At 35.3% G+C, this 16,389-nt stretch overlaps 1 protein-coding gene across 3 annotated transcripts in view; it reads right to left on the bottom strand.

The window, feature by feature from the left end:
• Positions 1-16,389, bottom strand: part of TEX10 (testis expressed 10) — a 64,059-nt gene that overhangs the window by 10,575 nt on the left and 37,095 nt on the right. For all 3 annotated transcript variants that reach the window (XM_072842104.1, XM_072842107.1, XM_072842105.1), the window contains exons 10-11: positions 14,239-14,327; positions 12,122-12,255 (exon numbers count right to left, since the gene is read on the bottom strand). In XM_072842104.1, coding sequence (XP_072698205.1) covers positions 12,122-12,255; positions 14,239-14,327 — 223 coding nt within the window. The remainder of the gene's footprint in view (positions 1-12,121; positions 12,256-14,238; positions 14,328-16,389) is intronic.

Genomic DNA, 16,389 nt, shown 5'->3' on the forward strand with positions numbered 1-16,389 from the left:
AAGCCACTGTGTGGGGCTCAATCAGGTAAACATCATCACTAGAGTAGGCAGGAGAGCTGCAGTGATGGAGGGAAGAGAGTAACCCAGGAACCCCCAACAAGTTGGGAATTCAAATGGGGTGAGGAAAATGCTTGCATGGGAGAGGGGTGGCACCAAACGGAGATTAATTATAGACAAATTGATCAAGTAAATTATATTAAGTTAACAGAAGCCAGGGTTCTCACCTTCAGAAGAGGCAGGTACAAGAGGAAAAGAAGACAATTAAAATGAACCCTGTGGTGTTAAATTGATGATTTCTGTCCATGACAGCCTGGGAGCACCAAGGTCCAAGAGCAATGACCACACCCCAGAGTCCTAAAGTTGGTTTCAAAATACCATTCTCCACTTAAAGAAAAACTGGGCTTCTTAAAAAATATCATTGCAGGGCTGAGACAGAGAAAATAAAGTATGAATCTTGAACAATCTGTGGTACAAGAGAGTAAGGAAGTACTCAGAAAAAAATGAGTACATGTCAAAAGAACAAAAAAAGACTAAATTTTATAGTGACCCACTATAAAATAGGAAACCATACTAACACAAATAAATACAGACTAATAAAAAATGGGATATGAACAGTTTCAAAATATCTCCATAAATTATTAATTACAAAAGATAAAAAGCAAGCAGTGGAGAATTGGGCAGGCAGCACTTCATCAAGTGGGCAAATCAAGTATCTAATGGGACAAATGGAAACCACACACCACCTGACAGGATACAAGCAAAATACCACAGCATCACTTGTGTCATATTCCTACCAAATTTGTATAGCCTGAATTTAACCATGAGGGAACATTAACCCAAATAAGAGGAAAATTTTACAAAATAAGTGTCCCAATGTTCTTCAAAGTGTCATGGTCAACAAAACACAAGGAAAGACTGTGGAACCATACCAAATTGAAGGAGATTAAACAGACATTTCAACTAAATGCCACAAAAAATTGGGTGTGGATCCTTTTGCTCCGAAGAATATTATTGAGGGGCACCTGCTGGTTCAGTGGGCAGTGCAAGTGACACTTGATCTCAGGGTGGTGAGTTCAAGCCCGTTAGGCATAAAGCTTACCTTAAAAAAAAAAAAATTATTGGGACAACTGGCAAAACATGATTGAGCTTTGAGGATTAAATGATGATAACATGCCAATCTTAATTTCCTAGTTTTGAGGACTAGATTGTGGTAATATAATGGAATGCTTGTTTCTAAGACACACAAGCTAAAGTATGGGCTATGGGCATTATGTCACAGTCTATGAAAAAAAAGTTCTTTGTACTATAGTTGTAATTTTTCTCTAAGTTTGAATTTGTTTCAAGGGCAAATAAACATTAATATAAACACATGTATGTGCACACTCACCAACATACACATATATAGTCCTCACTCTTGCACATTACTATGTTAACAGAAACTTGCATATATCAGAACCCCGACTTTACACTGCATAGTTCCAGAATAAGCATGATAATTTGGTCCAAAGTGGAAATTAAGGGTTTTTAAAAAATATACAAAGACTTATTTTTCTTAAGGATTTATACATTTAATTTCTAGGTGGAACTATTTTTCTACCAAATTTCATCAGAATATGCACAGAACTGCCATGCACCTAACACTTCTTATATTTTTATTACTGTACTAAAATGCTAAAAGAAAAAACCTATTAAAACACTAAAATTCAGATCAAGAGATGCTTTCATTTCCTAAATAAAGTTATATCAAAGAATGTATTTACAGAATGAGTATTTCCACATACTAACAATCCATATCAGAAGAAAATGTCATTAGATTTACCTTTTGACAGATTTTACCCTTCCAATGTTGGCAGTCTCTCAACAATTATTAACCAATAATACAAAACATAAGAAAGAGACAAGACAGCTGGCCTCTCTTCTAGGGCTCTTTCCTTACCTCATTATTCCTTTAAGTGGGTAGGTGAGGAAACAAACTCACTTTACTCAAGCTGTCTTTATTGTAGTATTGGAAACCATGTATTATGCAGGGTCCTTTTGTGCCCCACTGCTTTTTCGGATTATCACACATGCTTAATTACTATAGTTTTATAGTAGATATCTGGTAATATAGAGCCTCCAGCTTTATGTTTAAAAAGTTTATGTTTAAAAGACAGTGTTGACACGGTCTTGCTAGTCTTGATCCTCTGCATTTCAATATAAATTTTGGAATCACCTTTTCAATTTCCACAAAAACATCTGCTCTGATTTGGATTACACTGAATTTATATATACTGTAGATTAATTTAGGGAGAGCTATTATTTTACAATATTGGAATTTCCCAATCCATGGCATGTACTTAGCTTATCTTTAATATTTCTCAGTAAGTTTTACAATTTCCACTGTCTTCAGAGGTCCTCAGTAATCCTTTGGTGAAATTCTCCTTTAATCTATATTCATGGTCCGTGTTTGTGTATCCCTATTCCTAAGGTAGTGCCCTTAGAGGTCTCTAATGAGTGCCTGTGTGTCCACTGAAGCCCTAACCCACTTCCAGGACAGGAACTTTAAGTAATCATGGTTTCTTGAGCACCATGAGTCACACAAGTTACTGGTGTAGCTTTTAAGCTTCTCTTCGTTTGTAGCTTAAGAATTTAGGAATGCCGGGATGGAGGGGAATCCAACATCTCTAAAGTCCCTTGAGTCTCCTTTTTTTTTTTCAGTTTAGTCCTAGAAGACAGTCAGAAGGTTGGCAGGATTTTCTGTCCTCCAATACAGGCCATTTCATAAAGCCAAATTCTTATCCTCCTGTTGGGAGAGAAAGCTCCAATGTCCTGAGGTATACTGCTAAACAAAGCTGTTAATGTACAAGGTGGAAATCTACAAGGCCAAAGAATAAACAGGAGCTATGAACAAAACAATTCCAAAGCTCAAATAGAGGGACGCCTGGGTGGCTCAGCAGTTGAGCGTCTGCCTTTGGCCCAGGGCGTGATCCTGGAGTCCCTGGATCGAGTCCCACATCAGGCTCCCTGCATGGAGCCTGCTTCACCCTCTGCCTATGTCTCTGCCTCTTTCTCTACGTCTTTCATGAATGAATAAATAAAACCTTTAAAAAAAAAAAAAAAAAACAAAGCTCAAATAGAGCAGAGATGTTTAAGTTCTAACCAATGGGGTCTTCATAGAACATGTAGGTTTTATTCAGATGGTGCTCAGAATGAGAACATTAATTATACAGATAAATTAGCACAAGGGCAGGGTTGGTAAGCTTTTTCTGTAAAGGGCCAAATAATACATATCTTAGGCTGTGTAGGCCACATATTCTCTCACATATTCTTGTGGGGGTTTTTGTTTTAACAACTGAAAAAAATGTAAACACCACTCTTAGGTCCAAGGTGGTACAAAAACAGGGCCAACCTGGTTTGGGCCTATAAGCTGTAATTTGTTGATCCTTGACTCAAGCCCACTTGCTCTAATAACCACACCAACAAAACTTAAAAACAAGACTCGAGAGGATAAAGCTAATACTCAAGTAACTTGACTGCCTCCCAGAACAAAGCAAAACACTCCAGCATAATCTAACAAAAAATGTCCATTGTCCAACATGCACTCAAAACTACTAAGCATGACAAGGAACTTAAAACTGTGCTATATAGGGACACCTGGGTGGCTCAGTGGTTGAGTGTCTGCCTTTGGCTCAGGGCATGATTCCTGATCAGGGGATCAAGTCCCACATCAGGGTCCCCAGGGGAAGTCGGCTTCTCCCTCTGCCTCTCTCTCTCTGTGTCTCTCATGAATAAATAAAATCTTTTAAAAAAATGTGCTACATAACCAGGAGAAAAACCAATCAATATAAATGACATGAGAGAATTAGCAGATAAGAGGATGCCTGGGTAGATCAGTGGTTGAGCACCTGCCTTTGGCTCAGGTTGTGATCCCAGGGTCTTGGGATCAAGTCCCACATTGGGTTCCCTGCAGGGAGTCTGCTTCTCCCTCTGCCTATGTCTCTGCCTCTCTGTCTCTCTCATGAATACAATCTTTAAAAAAATAAAAATATTAAATAAATAAATAGATAAAATAAAATACCTATTATTATAAACATGTTTAAAATAAGGAAGGGGTGCCTGGATGACTCAGTGGGTGGAGCATGTGACTGTTGATCTTAGGGTGGTAGATTCAAGCCCCATGTTCAGTGTAGTGATTACTTTAAAAAAAAAAAGTTAAAGAAAAAAGAGATAAAAAATACATTATATAGAATTTAAAATTCACTTCTTGGTCTTTGTTCATAAATGACATGACTATGTAGAAAATCTTTAACAATTCACAAAAAATTATTGGAACTAATAAGTAATTATAGCAAGATTACAGGATACAATATGAATACATAAAAGTCCATTTTCCAAATATCAGCATTGAACAAACATGAATGCTCATTATGAATATTATTCATAAGAACATTGAATTGAATATGAAATTAAATTTACATTAGCATCTCTAAGAAGAGAAATAGATATAAACTTAAAATAGGTACAATATCTGTATGAGGAAAACTACAAAATTCTGATGAATGAAATCCAAGAATAAAATAAATGGGAGGTATTTCATGTTTATGGGATAGAAAGACTCAGTAATGTCAAGATGTCAGTTCTTCCCAAATTCATCCATAGACTCAATGCAAATCTAATCAAAATCCCCATAAATCATTTTGTAGATATCAACAAACTAAGTCTAAAGTTTATTTAGGGAAAAAAAAAAAAAAAAAAAACAGGCAAAAAATCCAGGCGAAAAAACCCAGAACAGCCAACACAGTATTAAAGGAAAAGAACAAAGTTAAAGGACTGATGATATCCAACTTCATAAATTAAATTACTATAAAGCTACAGTAATCAAGATACTATAGTACTGGTGAAAGAACAAAGAGATTAACGGAACAGAAGAGAGCTCAGCAATAGACTCATAGGCAAATGATCTTTGACAATGAAGCAAAGATAGACTTTGTAACAAATGGTGCTTTAACAATCCATACGTAACTAAATCTAGACTCTTCACAAAAATTAACTCAGAATGGTAACAGACCTAAATGTAAAATGCAAAATAAAAAACTATAAATGACTTAGAAAACACAGGAAGTAAAACCTAAATGATCTTAAGTATGGTGATGACTTTTTAGATATAACACCAAAGGCACAATGCAGGAAAGAAATGATAAGCCGGACTTCACTGAAATTTAAAACTTCTGCTCCACAAAAGATAATGTCAAGAGTATGAAAAAATAAGCCACAGATTGGGAGAAAATCTTTGCAAAACACCTATTTGATAAAGTACCGTTATCCAAAATATTCAAAGAACACTTAAAACTCAACAATAACCCGATTAAAAAATGGGCTAAAGACTGTTAACAGATACATCACCAAAGAAGACATACGGTAAATCAACATGAATAGATGCGCCATATCATATATTATCAGAGAAATCAAAATTAAATAATGAGGGACTCCTGGGTGGCTCAGTGGTTGAGCGTCTGCCTTCAGCTCAGGGTGTGATCCTGGGATCCGGGATTGAGTCCCACATCGGGCTCATTACAGAAAGCCTGCTTCTCCCTCTGCCTGTGGCTCTGCCCCTCTCTCCCTCTCTCTCTCTGTATCTCTCATGAATAAATAAATAAAATCTTTAAAAAAAAAATAAATAATGAGACACTACACACCTATTAGAGTGGCCAATATCCAAAACACTGACACCAAATGCTGGCAAAGATCTGGAGCAACAGAAACTCATTCATTGCTGGTAGGATCGCAAAATGGTACAACCACTTTGGAAGGCAGTTTGGTGTTTCTTACAAAATTAAACACACTCTTACCATGTGATCCAGCAAATGCTTCCTTGGTATTTACCCAAAGGAGCTGAAAACATGTCTACACAAAAACTTACACACCTGAATGTTTATAAACAGTTTTATTCACAATGCACTATTAGCACTAAAAAGCAATGAGCTATGAAGCCATGAAAAAACACTGAGGAATCTTATAGAATATTACTAAGTCAAAGTAACAGCCAATCTAAAAAGGCAATATCCTATACAGTTCCATATGACATTCTATAAAAGAAAAAATACAGATAGTTAAAGAAAACAAAATCAGTGGTTGTCAGGTGTTGGGGGTGTAGAGGATGAATAGGCAGAGCACAGATGATTTTAGGGCAATAAAAACACTTTGTATGAGATAATAAGAATAGATAATATGGTATCAAACATTTGTCCAGATCCAAAAATGTGTAACACCAAGAGTGAATCATGTTAACTGTGGACTTTGGGTTAATTACATCGATACAGAATCATTAATTCTAACAAATGAACCACTCTCATGGAAGATGTTGATAATGGAGGAAGCTATGAATATGAGGGGTTATACAGAGGAAATACCCATTCCTTTACTTCAATTTTTCTGTAAACTTAGAACTGATCAAAAAAAAAAAAAAAAGTCTTAAAAAAATCTTTAGGGGCTCCTGGGTGGCTCAGTCAGTTAAGCATCTGCCTTCAGCTCAGGTCATGATCCCAGGGTTTGGGGATCCAGCCATACATCAGGCTCCCCACTCAGTGGGAGGCCTGCTTCTCCGTCTCCCTCTGCCTGCTGCCCCCTGGCTTGTGTTTTCTCTGTCAAATAAATAAATAAAATCTTTTTAAAAAAATCTTTGGTTGGATTTAAGAGCAGATTAGATAATGCAGAAAGTCCAATGACTTGAATACACAAGCATACTTTCTGAAAAGAGGGGGGAAAGGTAAAAAAGTCTCAAAGGCCTACAAGGATAAGGTCAAGATTCTAACACACATGTAACTGGGGTCCCAAAGGGGACCAAAACTCTTTTTTTGAAAGAATGACTGACATTTTTTCCCAACACAATAAACTATAAGCCTTAAAAAACATTCAGCAAACATCAAGCCCAAAAAGATGACGATGACAACACTAAGGAATTAATACAATCAAATTGCTGAGGAAAGTGATACAAGGATGATCTTGAAAAACATGTAGGGAAAAAAATGCATGTAGAGAAAAAAAGACATTACATACAGAAAAACAAACAATGACCTCATGTAATATCATTACACATTATATTATGGTATGGTATAGCATAGTTTGAAGGTAGACTGTCCTTAAGAGCAAATACCTAAAAAAACATAAAACAAAGAGGCATATAGCTAATATGCCAAGGTGGAGCTAAAATGGCTAAAAATACTCACCCTATGAAAACAATGAACCATGGTATCTTACTACAATAGGATACTACACAGCAATAAAAACAATGAACTACCATTTACACAATATAAATAACTTTATTTTTTAATCTATTTAAATTAAATAACATACAATATATATTAGTTTCAGAGATAGAGTTCAATGATTCATCAGTTGCATATAACACCCAGTGCTCATTACATCACATGCCCTCCTTAGTATAGATAACTTGAAGAGTATACTGAATAAAAAGCAAATTACTGAAAAAGATTTCACTTTTTAAAAGTTTAATACCATGAAAATCTAAACAATACAGTTTTAGAGTTATGTGCTACTATGGTAAAACTGTAAAAAAGCCAAGAATATGATAAAATTTAAAACAGAATTACTCTGAAAGGAAAGAGGAAAAGCACAAAGGGGTTCAGGGGTGCCTAAGTGGCTCAGTCAGTTAAATATTTAACTTCATTTCAGCTCAGGTCATGATCTCATGGGACATGGGGATCAATCCCCATTGTCAGGCAGGGTCTATGCTCAGTACGGAGTCTGCTCAAGGATTCTCTCCTTTTACCCCTCCCAACACTTGTACATATGGTGCACACACTCTTGCTCTAAAATAAATAAATCTTCAAAAATAAAAACTAAGGGATGCCTTTGTGGCTCAGCGGATGATCCTGGGATATGAGATCAAGTCCCACATCAGGCTCCCTGTGAGGAGCCCACTTCTCCCTCTGCCTGTGTCTCTGCCTCTCTCTCAGTCTGTGTCTCTCATGAATAAATAAATAAAAACTAATAGAAATTAAAACTGTTCTTTTAAGATTTTATTTGAGAGAAAGAGAATGAGCAGGGGTAGAGGCAGAGGGAGAAGCAGACTCCCCACTGGGCAGGGAGCCTGACGTGGGGCTCCATCCCAACCTGAGCTGAAGGCAAGATGCTTAACTAACTGAGCCACCCAGGTGCCCCAAAATGTTCTATTTCTTAAACTGGATTTATGTTATTATTCTTCAGAGCTTATCCATGTTAAAAAAAAAAAACATTCTTTTACAACCATCCAGTATTTTATAAATGATAATTAATATTAAAACCTTTCATTGGCTCTGGAAGAGAAGTCTCCATTTGTAAAGAGTAACCCTGGAAAGAGATTCTGGTTTCCTTTGTGATCTTTCCCTGTTAACTACAGTTTCCATTGTTAACAGGAAAGTCACACAATTCTTCTGTCAGTGCTCAGAAGGAATAATCACAAAAATACTAAATGAAAATGGCAAGGTCTAATGGCACCTGGGTGGTTCAGTGATTAAATGTCTGCCTTACAGCTCAGGTCATGATCCCAGGGTCCTCAGATCAAGCCCCAAGTTGGGCTTCCCACTCAGCAGGGAGTCTGCTTCTCCCTCTGCCCTACCCCCCCCCCCCGCGGTTTTGCGTGCACATGTGCATACACCCGCTCTCTCAAATAAATAAAATCTTATAAAATAAAATAAAACAAAATGGCAAGGTCCAGATAAATGTATATAAAGTATGTTATTTTGTAAAAGAAAACCAAAATAATATACTTAGACATTTATAAAGACAGAAGATATCTGAAAGAGTACATTTAGAAACTGAGGAGGAAAAAAATGGGTGTCTGAGAGGGAATGGGAAAAGACTTTTTTATTATCTTCTGTTCTGAACTGTATTTTGTGAATACCTACTAAAAAAAAGTCTGACTTGGGGCACTTGGGTGGCTCAGTGGTTGAGTGCCTGCCTTTGGCTCAGGTCATGATCCCGGGGTCCTGAGAGGAGTCCCACATCAGGTTCCCTACAGAGAGCCTGCTTCTCCCTCTGCCTATGTCTCTGCCCCTGGCTGTGTATCTCTCATGAATAAATTTTTTAAAAAATCTTTAAAAAAATTTTTTAAATTTTTAAGTTTGATTTTTTTAAAAAATACCTTTGGCCTAGGCAGATAAAACTACAAAAGAACTAAGCAATCCCACTGTCCTAATAACTTCTTCAAATGAAATAATATAAAAATAAATTTTTACATTAAGGATGTCAAAAACTGTGTATTTCAAATATTTTTACATGAAAAGGCCAACTTAAATAACAAAATTTATCCAAAAGAAAGCTGAAATCTTCACTTAAGAACTTCAAAAACAAAAATGTGTCTTTCAGATTTTTCCTAATTATGTCTTAACATTTCAAAGACATCAACCTGGAAGTTTAATACACGTCCCTGCCAAATGTTACTTCAGAAATACAGCTGATAACATTTTCATGACAATTTTATCTTGGCTTTACACAGATGATGTGCTTATGAGAAATTTAAGTTATCAGATAAAGATTATAAAACTTGCCCAAGTAACAAAACTAGACAATGGCAAATCTATACCTGGAATAAGGAGCCCAGTAATCCCCATACAGTGCTTTCTCCAATACATAAGGGTTTAAATAGATACAGTCAGTCCTTTAAAACTACTCTTAATAGGGCAACCTAGGTGGTTCAGTCAGTTAAGCGTTTGCCTTTCTCAGGTCATGATCCCAGGGTCCTGGGATAGAGCCCAGGTTGGGCTCCCCACTCAGCAGGAAGTCTGCTTTTCCCTCTCTCTTTGCCCCTCCCCCTACTCAGGCTCTCTCCCTCAAATAAAAAAAAAAATCTTTCGAAAAATAAAATATTTTTTTAAATTAAAAAAAAAACATACTCTTAAAATTGTTGGCAAGCCTAATCCCACCACGCTAGTATTCAAGGCCTTAACCTCAAGAGACCTGTCTTAGCTCTCTTCATTTACTGTAGAGTAGATAAAATCTCAGATGCTAAACCAATTCATTATTTCTTTTCACTTTTTAAAATATAGTATTTTTGAAGAACCTACATATAAACATAGTATCAGGCACCATGGCAACAAAGAGAAGATAAATGTAACTGGCATACTTAGTATTGTGATCAGAGTCAAACAAAGCCAGGTGAGAAGTGTATTAAATATCTATAAAAGGTACAATCTTAATAGGAAAACCATTAAGCATATTCAGAATAGAATGAAAGAAGTAAATAACAGATTTGAATAAACTCAATTTGTGTACCAAAAAAAAAAGAAGTAGGTTGTAACTTGAATCTGGAGACTATCCTGTTGAGAACAATAACAAAGAGGTTTTGTTTTGTTTTGTTTTAAAAAAAAAAAAAAACCTTTGGACTAGCAATTATAAACTATAAAAAAGATTATAGTCAGTGTCCTCACCAGAGGCCTTCTGAATAATTAAAAGAAAATTAAATTAATTAAATTAAATTAATAATTAAAAGAAAATTAGCCAGAACATAACATTAGAATTGGCAAGAAAGGTTGGAAACCAAAATTAACTGAGATGACATAAGTGCATTCTTATTGGGTAAGCATTTTTCATGCAAGAAACAAAGCTGAAGAAATAATAGAAATTACTTATTACAGAAATTTTTCAGAGTATTAAATCCTTAATATCAATGTTTGTGATATTTCTGCATATTTAGTTTACATATTTGCAACATATAAGACAATTTGGCCTATTAGAGTCAAAGTTCAGCCTAATAATTCCAATTTAAAACATGTAATTAATTTACAATTTAGATTTGTGATTTTGATTTTTACTATACAAACTTAGGTTACTAAGATTTATCATAAAGTTTAATTTACTATATATTTAGTATTTACTTTAACATTTGTAAAGGTCTGTCAGAAAACTGAACTACTTGATAATTAGTGAATACATAAAAGTTATTTAAATAGTTTAATAAATTTGTAAAAGGAATAAAATATAAAGTCCCATTTTAAAAGATGGCTTAAGGGATCCCTGGGTGGCGCAGCGGCTTGGCGCCTGCCTTTGGCCCAGGGCGCAATCCTGGAGACCCGGGATCGAATCCCGCATCGGGCTCCCGGTGCATGGAGCCTGCTTCTCCCTCTGCCTGTGTGTCTGCCTCTCTCTCTCTCTCTGTGACTATCATAAATAAATTTTTTAAAAAAATTTTTTAAATAAATAAAAAAATAAAAGATGGCTTAAGGGATCCCTGGGTGGCGCAGCAGTTTAGCGCCTGCCTTTGGCCCAGGGTGTGATTCTGAGGACCCGGGATCGAATCCCACGTCAGGCTCCCGGTGCATGGGGCCTGCTTCTCCCTCTGCCTGTGTCTCTGCCTCTCTTTCTGTGTGACTATCATAAATAAATAAAAATTAATAAAAATAAAAATAAAAATAAAAATAAAAATAAAAATAAAAATAAAAATAAAAGATGGCTTAAACTGACTTCTCTTAAAAATAAGATTTGTAAGGTTGAACTTTAAAACTTAATGAAAGTTGGGGATCTCTGGGTGGCTCAGCGGTTTAGCGTCTGCCTTTGGCCCGGGGCGCGATCCTGGAATCCCGGGATTGAGTCCCAGGTCGGGCTCCCGGCATGGAGCCTGCTTCTCCCTCCTCCTGTCTCTGCACCTCCCCCCATCATAAATAAATAAATAAATCTTAAAAAAAAAAACTTAATGAAAGTAAAGGGTTTTAAATTAACTTTAATAAACTATGTACAAATTCTCAAGACCAAAGTAACTGCAGAATAATCTTTTGTGTTTTTTTAAAAAAATCATCTTCAACGATACCAAATCCAAATAGTCTTACTCATCCTTCAATATTCAAGTCAAATTCTCTTTTCCACAGAAGCATCTATCCTATATATTCTATACGATAAAAGAAAATAAATTTCTCTACCGTTCAAATTGCTAATTTATTCTACTCTAGTAGTGCAACTTGTCATGAAAAATACTCCTCTTTTAGAGACATAGATCTTCTATTCAAGATCATAAGCACTCTCAGAACATGGATCATGTCTGTTTATCTCTAAGAGTATCTCCTATAACACAATCTTAATAATATGGTAACAATTGGTGGTTGATGAACAGAGTTTTAATAATGAGTTTCTTTTTTAAATGCATTATTACCTCTGTTACATCCCAGTGATGTAAAAACTGATCCAAGTCGGTAAGGTAAAGCAGCACAGGAGAAAGCTGTGTCTGGATAACATGAGGAACTCCTCGAAGGCTCTGAAGCCAAGTCAACTCCTCTTTTGAAAACCCTAATTTGGGTATAAACACAGACAATTTAAAAAACTAAACCACAAAGCAAATCATATTCTTCATATTTTTTTTTAAAAGAGACATGACATGTACCTTTAAAGGTAGGTTTAGAAAACCTGTATTCTTCTTCAAGCTTTGCTTTCTCTGAATTTCTGCATTTCATGTATTTTTAAAAAATGAATTGCTTATAATAAGAGGCAGTAAAATTCATAAAATTACAAAAAGTACAAAAGCATGTGATCTTACCCAATATATGATACAGCAAGAAATAGGTTTTATCCCTCATATTAGGAAGTTTATCACTTTTACTTTAAAAAGAATGTGAAAGGCAAATGCTTTTTCTTTATTTTTTTTTAAATGCTTTCTCTTTAAAGGTAGGTTTAGAAAAGCAAAGCAACAAATAAAATGATATACATCTTCATACATATACTATCTCTATATTTTCTTATATAATATCCCTTCAAATTCAAATGTTTTAAAACTACTCTATCCCTCCTAAACCCTTCTGGATTTTTTTTTTAATAATACATGTATAGTTCCTTCAACTACCCCATATAAAACAAAATTTGATTCTCTTACCACCTCTATTATTCTTGGTCTGACCTACATAGACAACCTGACAGTCTCTCCTGAAAGACAATGCTCAGAATGATTAGAATACCAGCAACGTGATCTGCTTTGATGTTCAGATCCCTGTATTTCCATGACACAGCCTAAAGAATCTGATGGCCACATCACACTACTGACTCCTAAGGAGCTTTTCCAAAACCACTAAACCTTCTAACTGGTACTACCATTAAAACATAAAGCCCGTGCTTCCTATCTCAAATAAGCACATCTAAAAATATGAAATAAATACATTTATTTTATATGCAATATTTATCTTGCTGGATTCAGCTCATTATCAGCACTTGTCAAGTTCTTTCTAGAGTCTCATTTAACCTATCCATTAAGCATCCTAACTTCAAGTATTCAGAAAATTTCAAAGAATCTCATCTTCATCATTCAAATATAAAACACAAATGCTGAAATAGTACAATCATTTAAAACAACAGCAATTATACATCTAACTTATAACATTTCTAGATTCATCTTACTAATTTTGCTTTGAGAGCAAATGGAATATAGAAAATGGTGAATCGAAATCTGATGTACATTCCTACTGAACATTTTAAATATGTTTAAGATGGATATTCTGTTCATCAGTTTTTTAAAAGTCTGCAATGGGGTTTGCACCTGGCTATCAGAAAAAGAGTCAAGTAGGGAGGGACTCCTGGGTGGCTCAGTCAGTTAAGTGTCTGCTGTTTGGCTCAGGTCATGATCTCAGGGTCCCGGGAATGAGCCCCACATATCCCCACATCATGCTGTCAGGCTCCCTGCTCAGCGGGGAATCTGCTTCTCCCTCCACTCCTGCTTGTGCTCTCTCTCTCTCTCAAATAAAATCTTAAAAAAATTTTTTTTGAAAAAGTACATCCAGTTCACTATAAACCAGGATAATAAAGTTGAGAAATAAGACAAAGAAAGGAAAATATACTCATGTGACATTCAAATAATCCCCAGAGTACTTGTACTCTGAGAGATTTAAACATAAATCATATATATCCCTGCCTCAAGAGCCTGACAATGGAGGGTAAAATATTCCTTCAAAGATTTCCACTTGTTAGTCAATAAAAATCATTTCAAAAAAAAAAAAATCATTTCAAGATAAACAGATTATTTATCATCTTCAAAACTTAGACCTAAATAGGCAAGACAGCAAATCTAGGGAGAATTATTTTTTTTTTTTATTGAAGTTCAATTTGCCAACATATAGCATATCACACAGTGGTCATCCCATCAAATGCCCCCCTCAGTGCCCGCCACCCAGCTCCCCAACCCCCCCGCCCACCTCCCTTCCACTACCCCTTCCTTGTTCGTTTATCTAGAGAGAATTTTCATATTAGATTTTGCCTTTCCTTAACTTGGCCGGTGAATGTCTTTACCTGTAAGTGTTGAAAATAAGAAGCTGAAATAGTCCACATCATTCATCAACCAGTCTTTAACTGAATACTTCCATCCAGAAAATGATGATCTATAATAAACAATGGGAGAATTATTACCAGATGTGACCAACTTGAAGACTCTAGAAAAACAGCACAATATATAACCATTTTTCTTTATTGAAAACAAATCTGCATTGATAATTTAAAAATCCATGGTATATATTTACTTTCATATAAGGGCTCAAGTACCATAATAAGAAAATTTTAACTTCTAAAATATTTATATTTATGTGAAGTTTTCATGAAAAAGTATAATTGGTCCATATATATGGTGTAACTTAGAAAATTTCCACACCACTTGAAAATCAGACTGTAAGGAGCCAAGATGAAGTTTTGCTTTTCAGTAGTAGGTATGGCTGCTACTTGATTTTCCTAAAGTCTTACCTTGCTTACTTAAATGAGTTAAGTTTAAACAAGCTCCAGCTTCTTACCTAACTAAACTAAAAAAGTATCTTGGTTAGGTAAAAAATATTCCATGTAGAGCTACTATACAATAATTATGTGTTTCTATACTTTGCAAAGCTGTATAACTGGGTCTGCCTCATAATAGTGCAACTCAAGTATTGGTAGGGTGCTTAAGGCATAGCTAAATGTAAAGCAGTATCTCATTAAATGAGGATTATGTGGTTCCTGCTGTGGGATCAGTTTCCGGTGATTCCTTTAAAAACTCTCTTCAAGTTAAAGCTAAAGAAAAAGACTGCCAATGTCTGCCTTAGATATGGCAAAAAAAAAGGGAGGGGGAGGGGGAGGTGTAAGAATGATCAGATCAAACAAGCTGAGGCTACAAATTTTATCACAGCTACCCGAATAAATGTCTGACAAAATTAAGAGTCTCTAATTTAAGTAAAAGCACTTAATTTTTTTCTACTGTTAAAATAGTTGTATTTATATTTATTAATGTTCTTTAAATTTGGGGAGTTAAAATAATGAAAACAACCTTCCGAGTATTATTCCCACAGTAAGCAAAGGACTATTGAGGGAATATCAAAAAGATGTTATAAAAAAGCCAGAAATGCATAATGGAAAGGAGTATTAAATGGTAGTTAGAAAACAAACTAATTCGCTTTTTAATCCAGTGAAAACGGGAATCAACTGTGCCATCCAGTGGCTAAAAGAGGTAACAAATCCACTTAAGAGTCCACTTTGGACAAATGACAAGCAATATATCATACAGTCTTAAAATTATGACCATATGTACTATATAGCTAAGCCACAATACTTCTGAGAGTAAGACGAGGCAAAAGAAGCAAAATGAATCTGTTCCTGGCAGAGCAGGTCATATATTTACCACTTAAAACCCTAGCCAAATTTCTTAGTCCCAAAATTTCTCCCTTGTCAAAGATTTTTATCTAACAATGTAGATTACCTCTCCACATTTATGTCTTATGTTTCCCAATCTAGCTGTAAATAAACTAGGGGCAAGAAAGGGTGAGGAATGAGCAAAGGCAAATGGAAAAATGCAAGTAAGAATGCTATGGGGGAAAAAGTCAAACTAAAAAACTGCAAGTGGACAATAAAAAAAGTAGGTGCAGCAACTCTACACTTTTCAAAAGATAAACTGAATACCAACAGTTTTCAGCTGATGAGTTTTTCATACATGGAATAAACTAATATTCCTTGGGATTAACTCTGATAAAGACAAACACGGGTGTCAAAAACTACAAAACCTAAATTGAACCTGATCTCACAATCCAATTAATGTAACAGATAAAAATCAGAATTAAAGGAATATTTCAGAAAATCAGTCTGGCAACAGCGGACAAGATAGATAGGATATTGTAATAGTACAGGTGGAAGATTATGAAAAACAGCTGGCTAGTTTACAGCCATGATGGAGGAAAGAAAGGGATATTTGAAAAGAAAACCAGATATGAATTAACCCAATGTATGACTGAAGGAAGCAAACATTATTTTAAAATTCTGAATCTAAAAGTGAAACGATGTCATTGGCCCGAGAAAGTTGAGGAGTCCTAATTTTGTATTATTTTTTAAAAGACAGATTGGTTTGAATGGGAATAATACATCTACAGAGATAAGTCCACTAATGGACTCTGTTAAAAAGCAAAATTTAACTTGGTGGGCTTTTAACTA

Source organism: Canis lupus, chromosome 10 (assembly GCF_048164855.1).
Source record: "Canis lupus baileyi chromosome 10, mCanLup2.hap1, whole genome shotgun sequence".
NCBI lineage: Eukaryota > Metazoa > Chordata > Mammalia > Carnivora > Canidae > Canis > Canis lupus.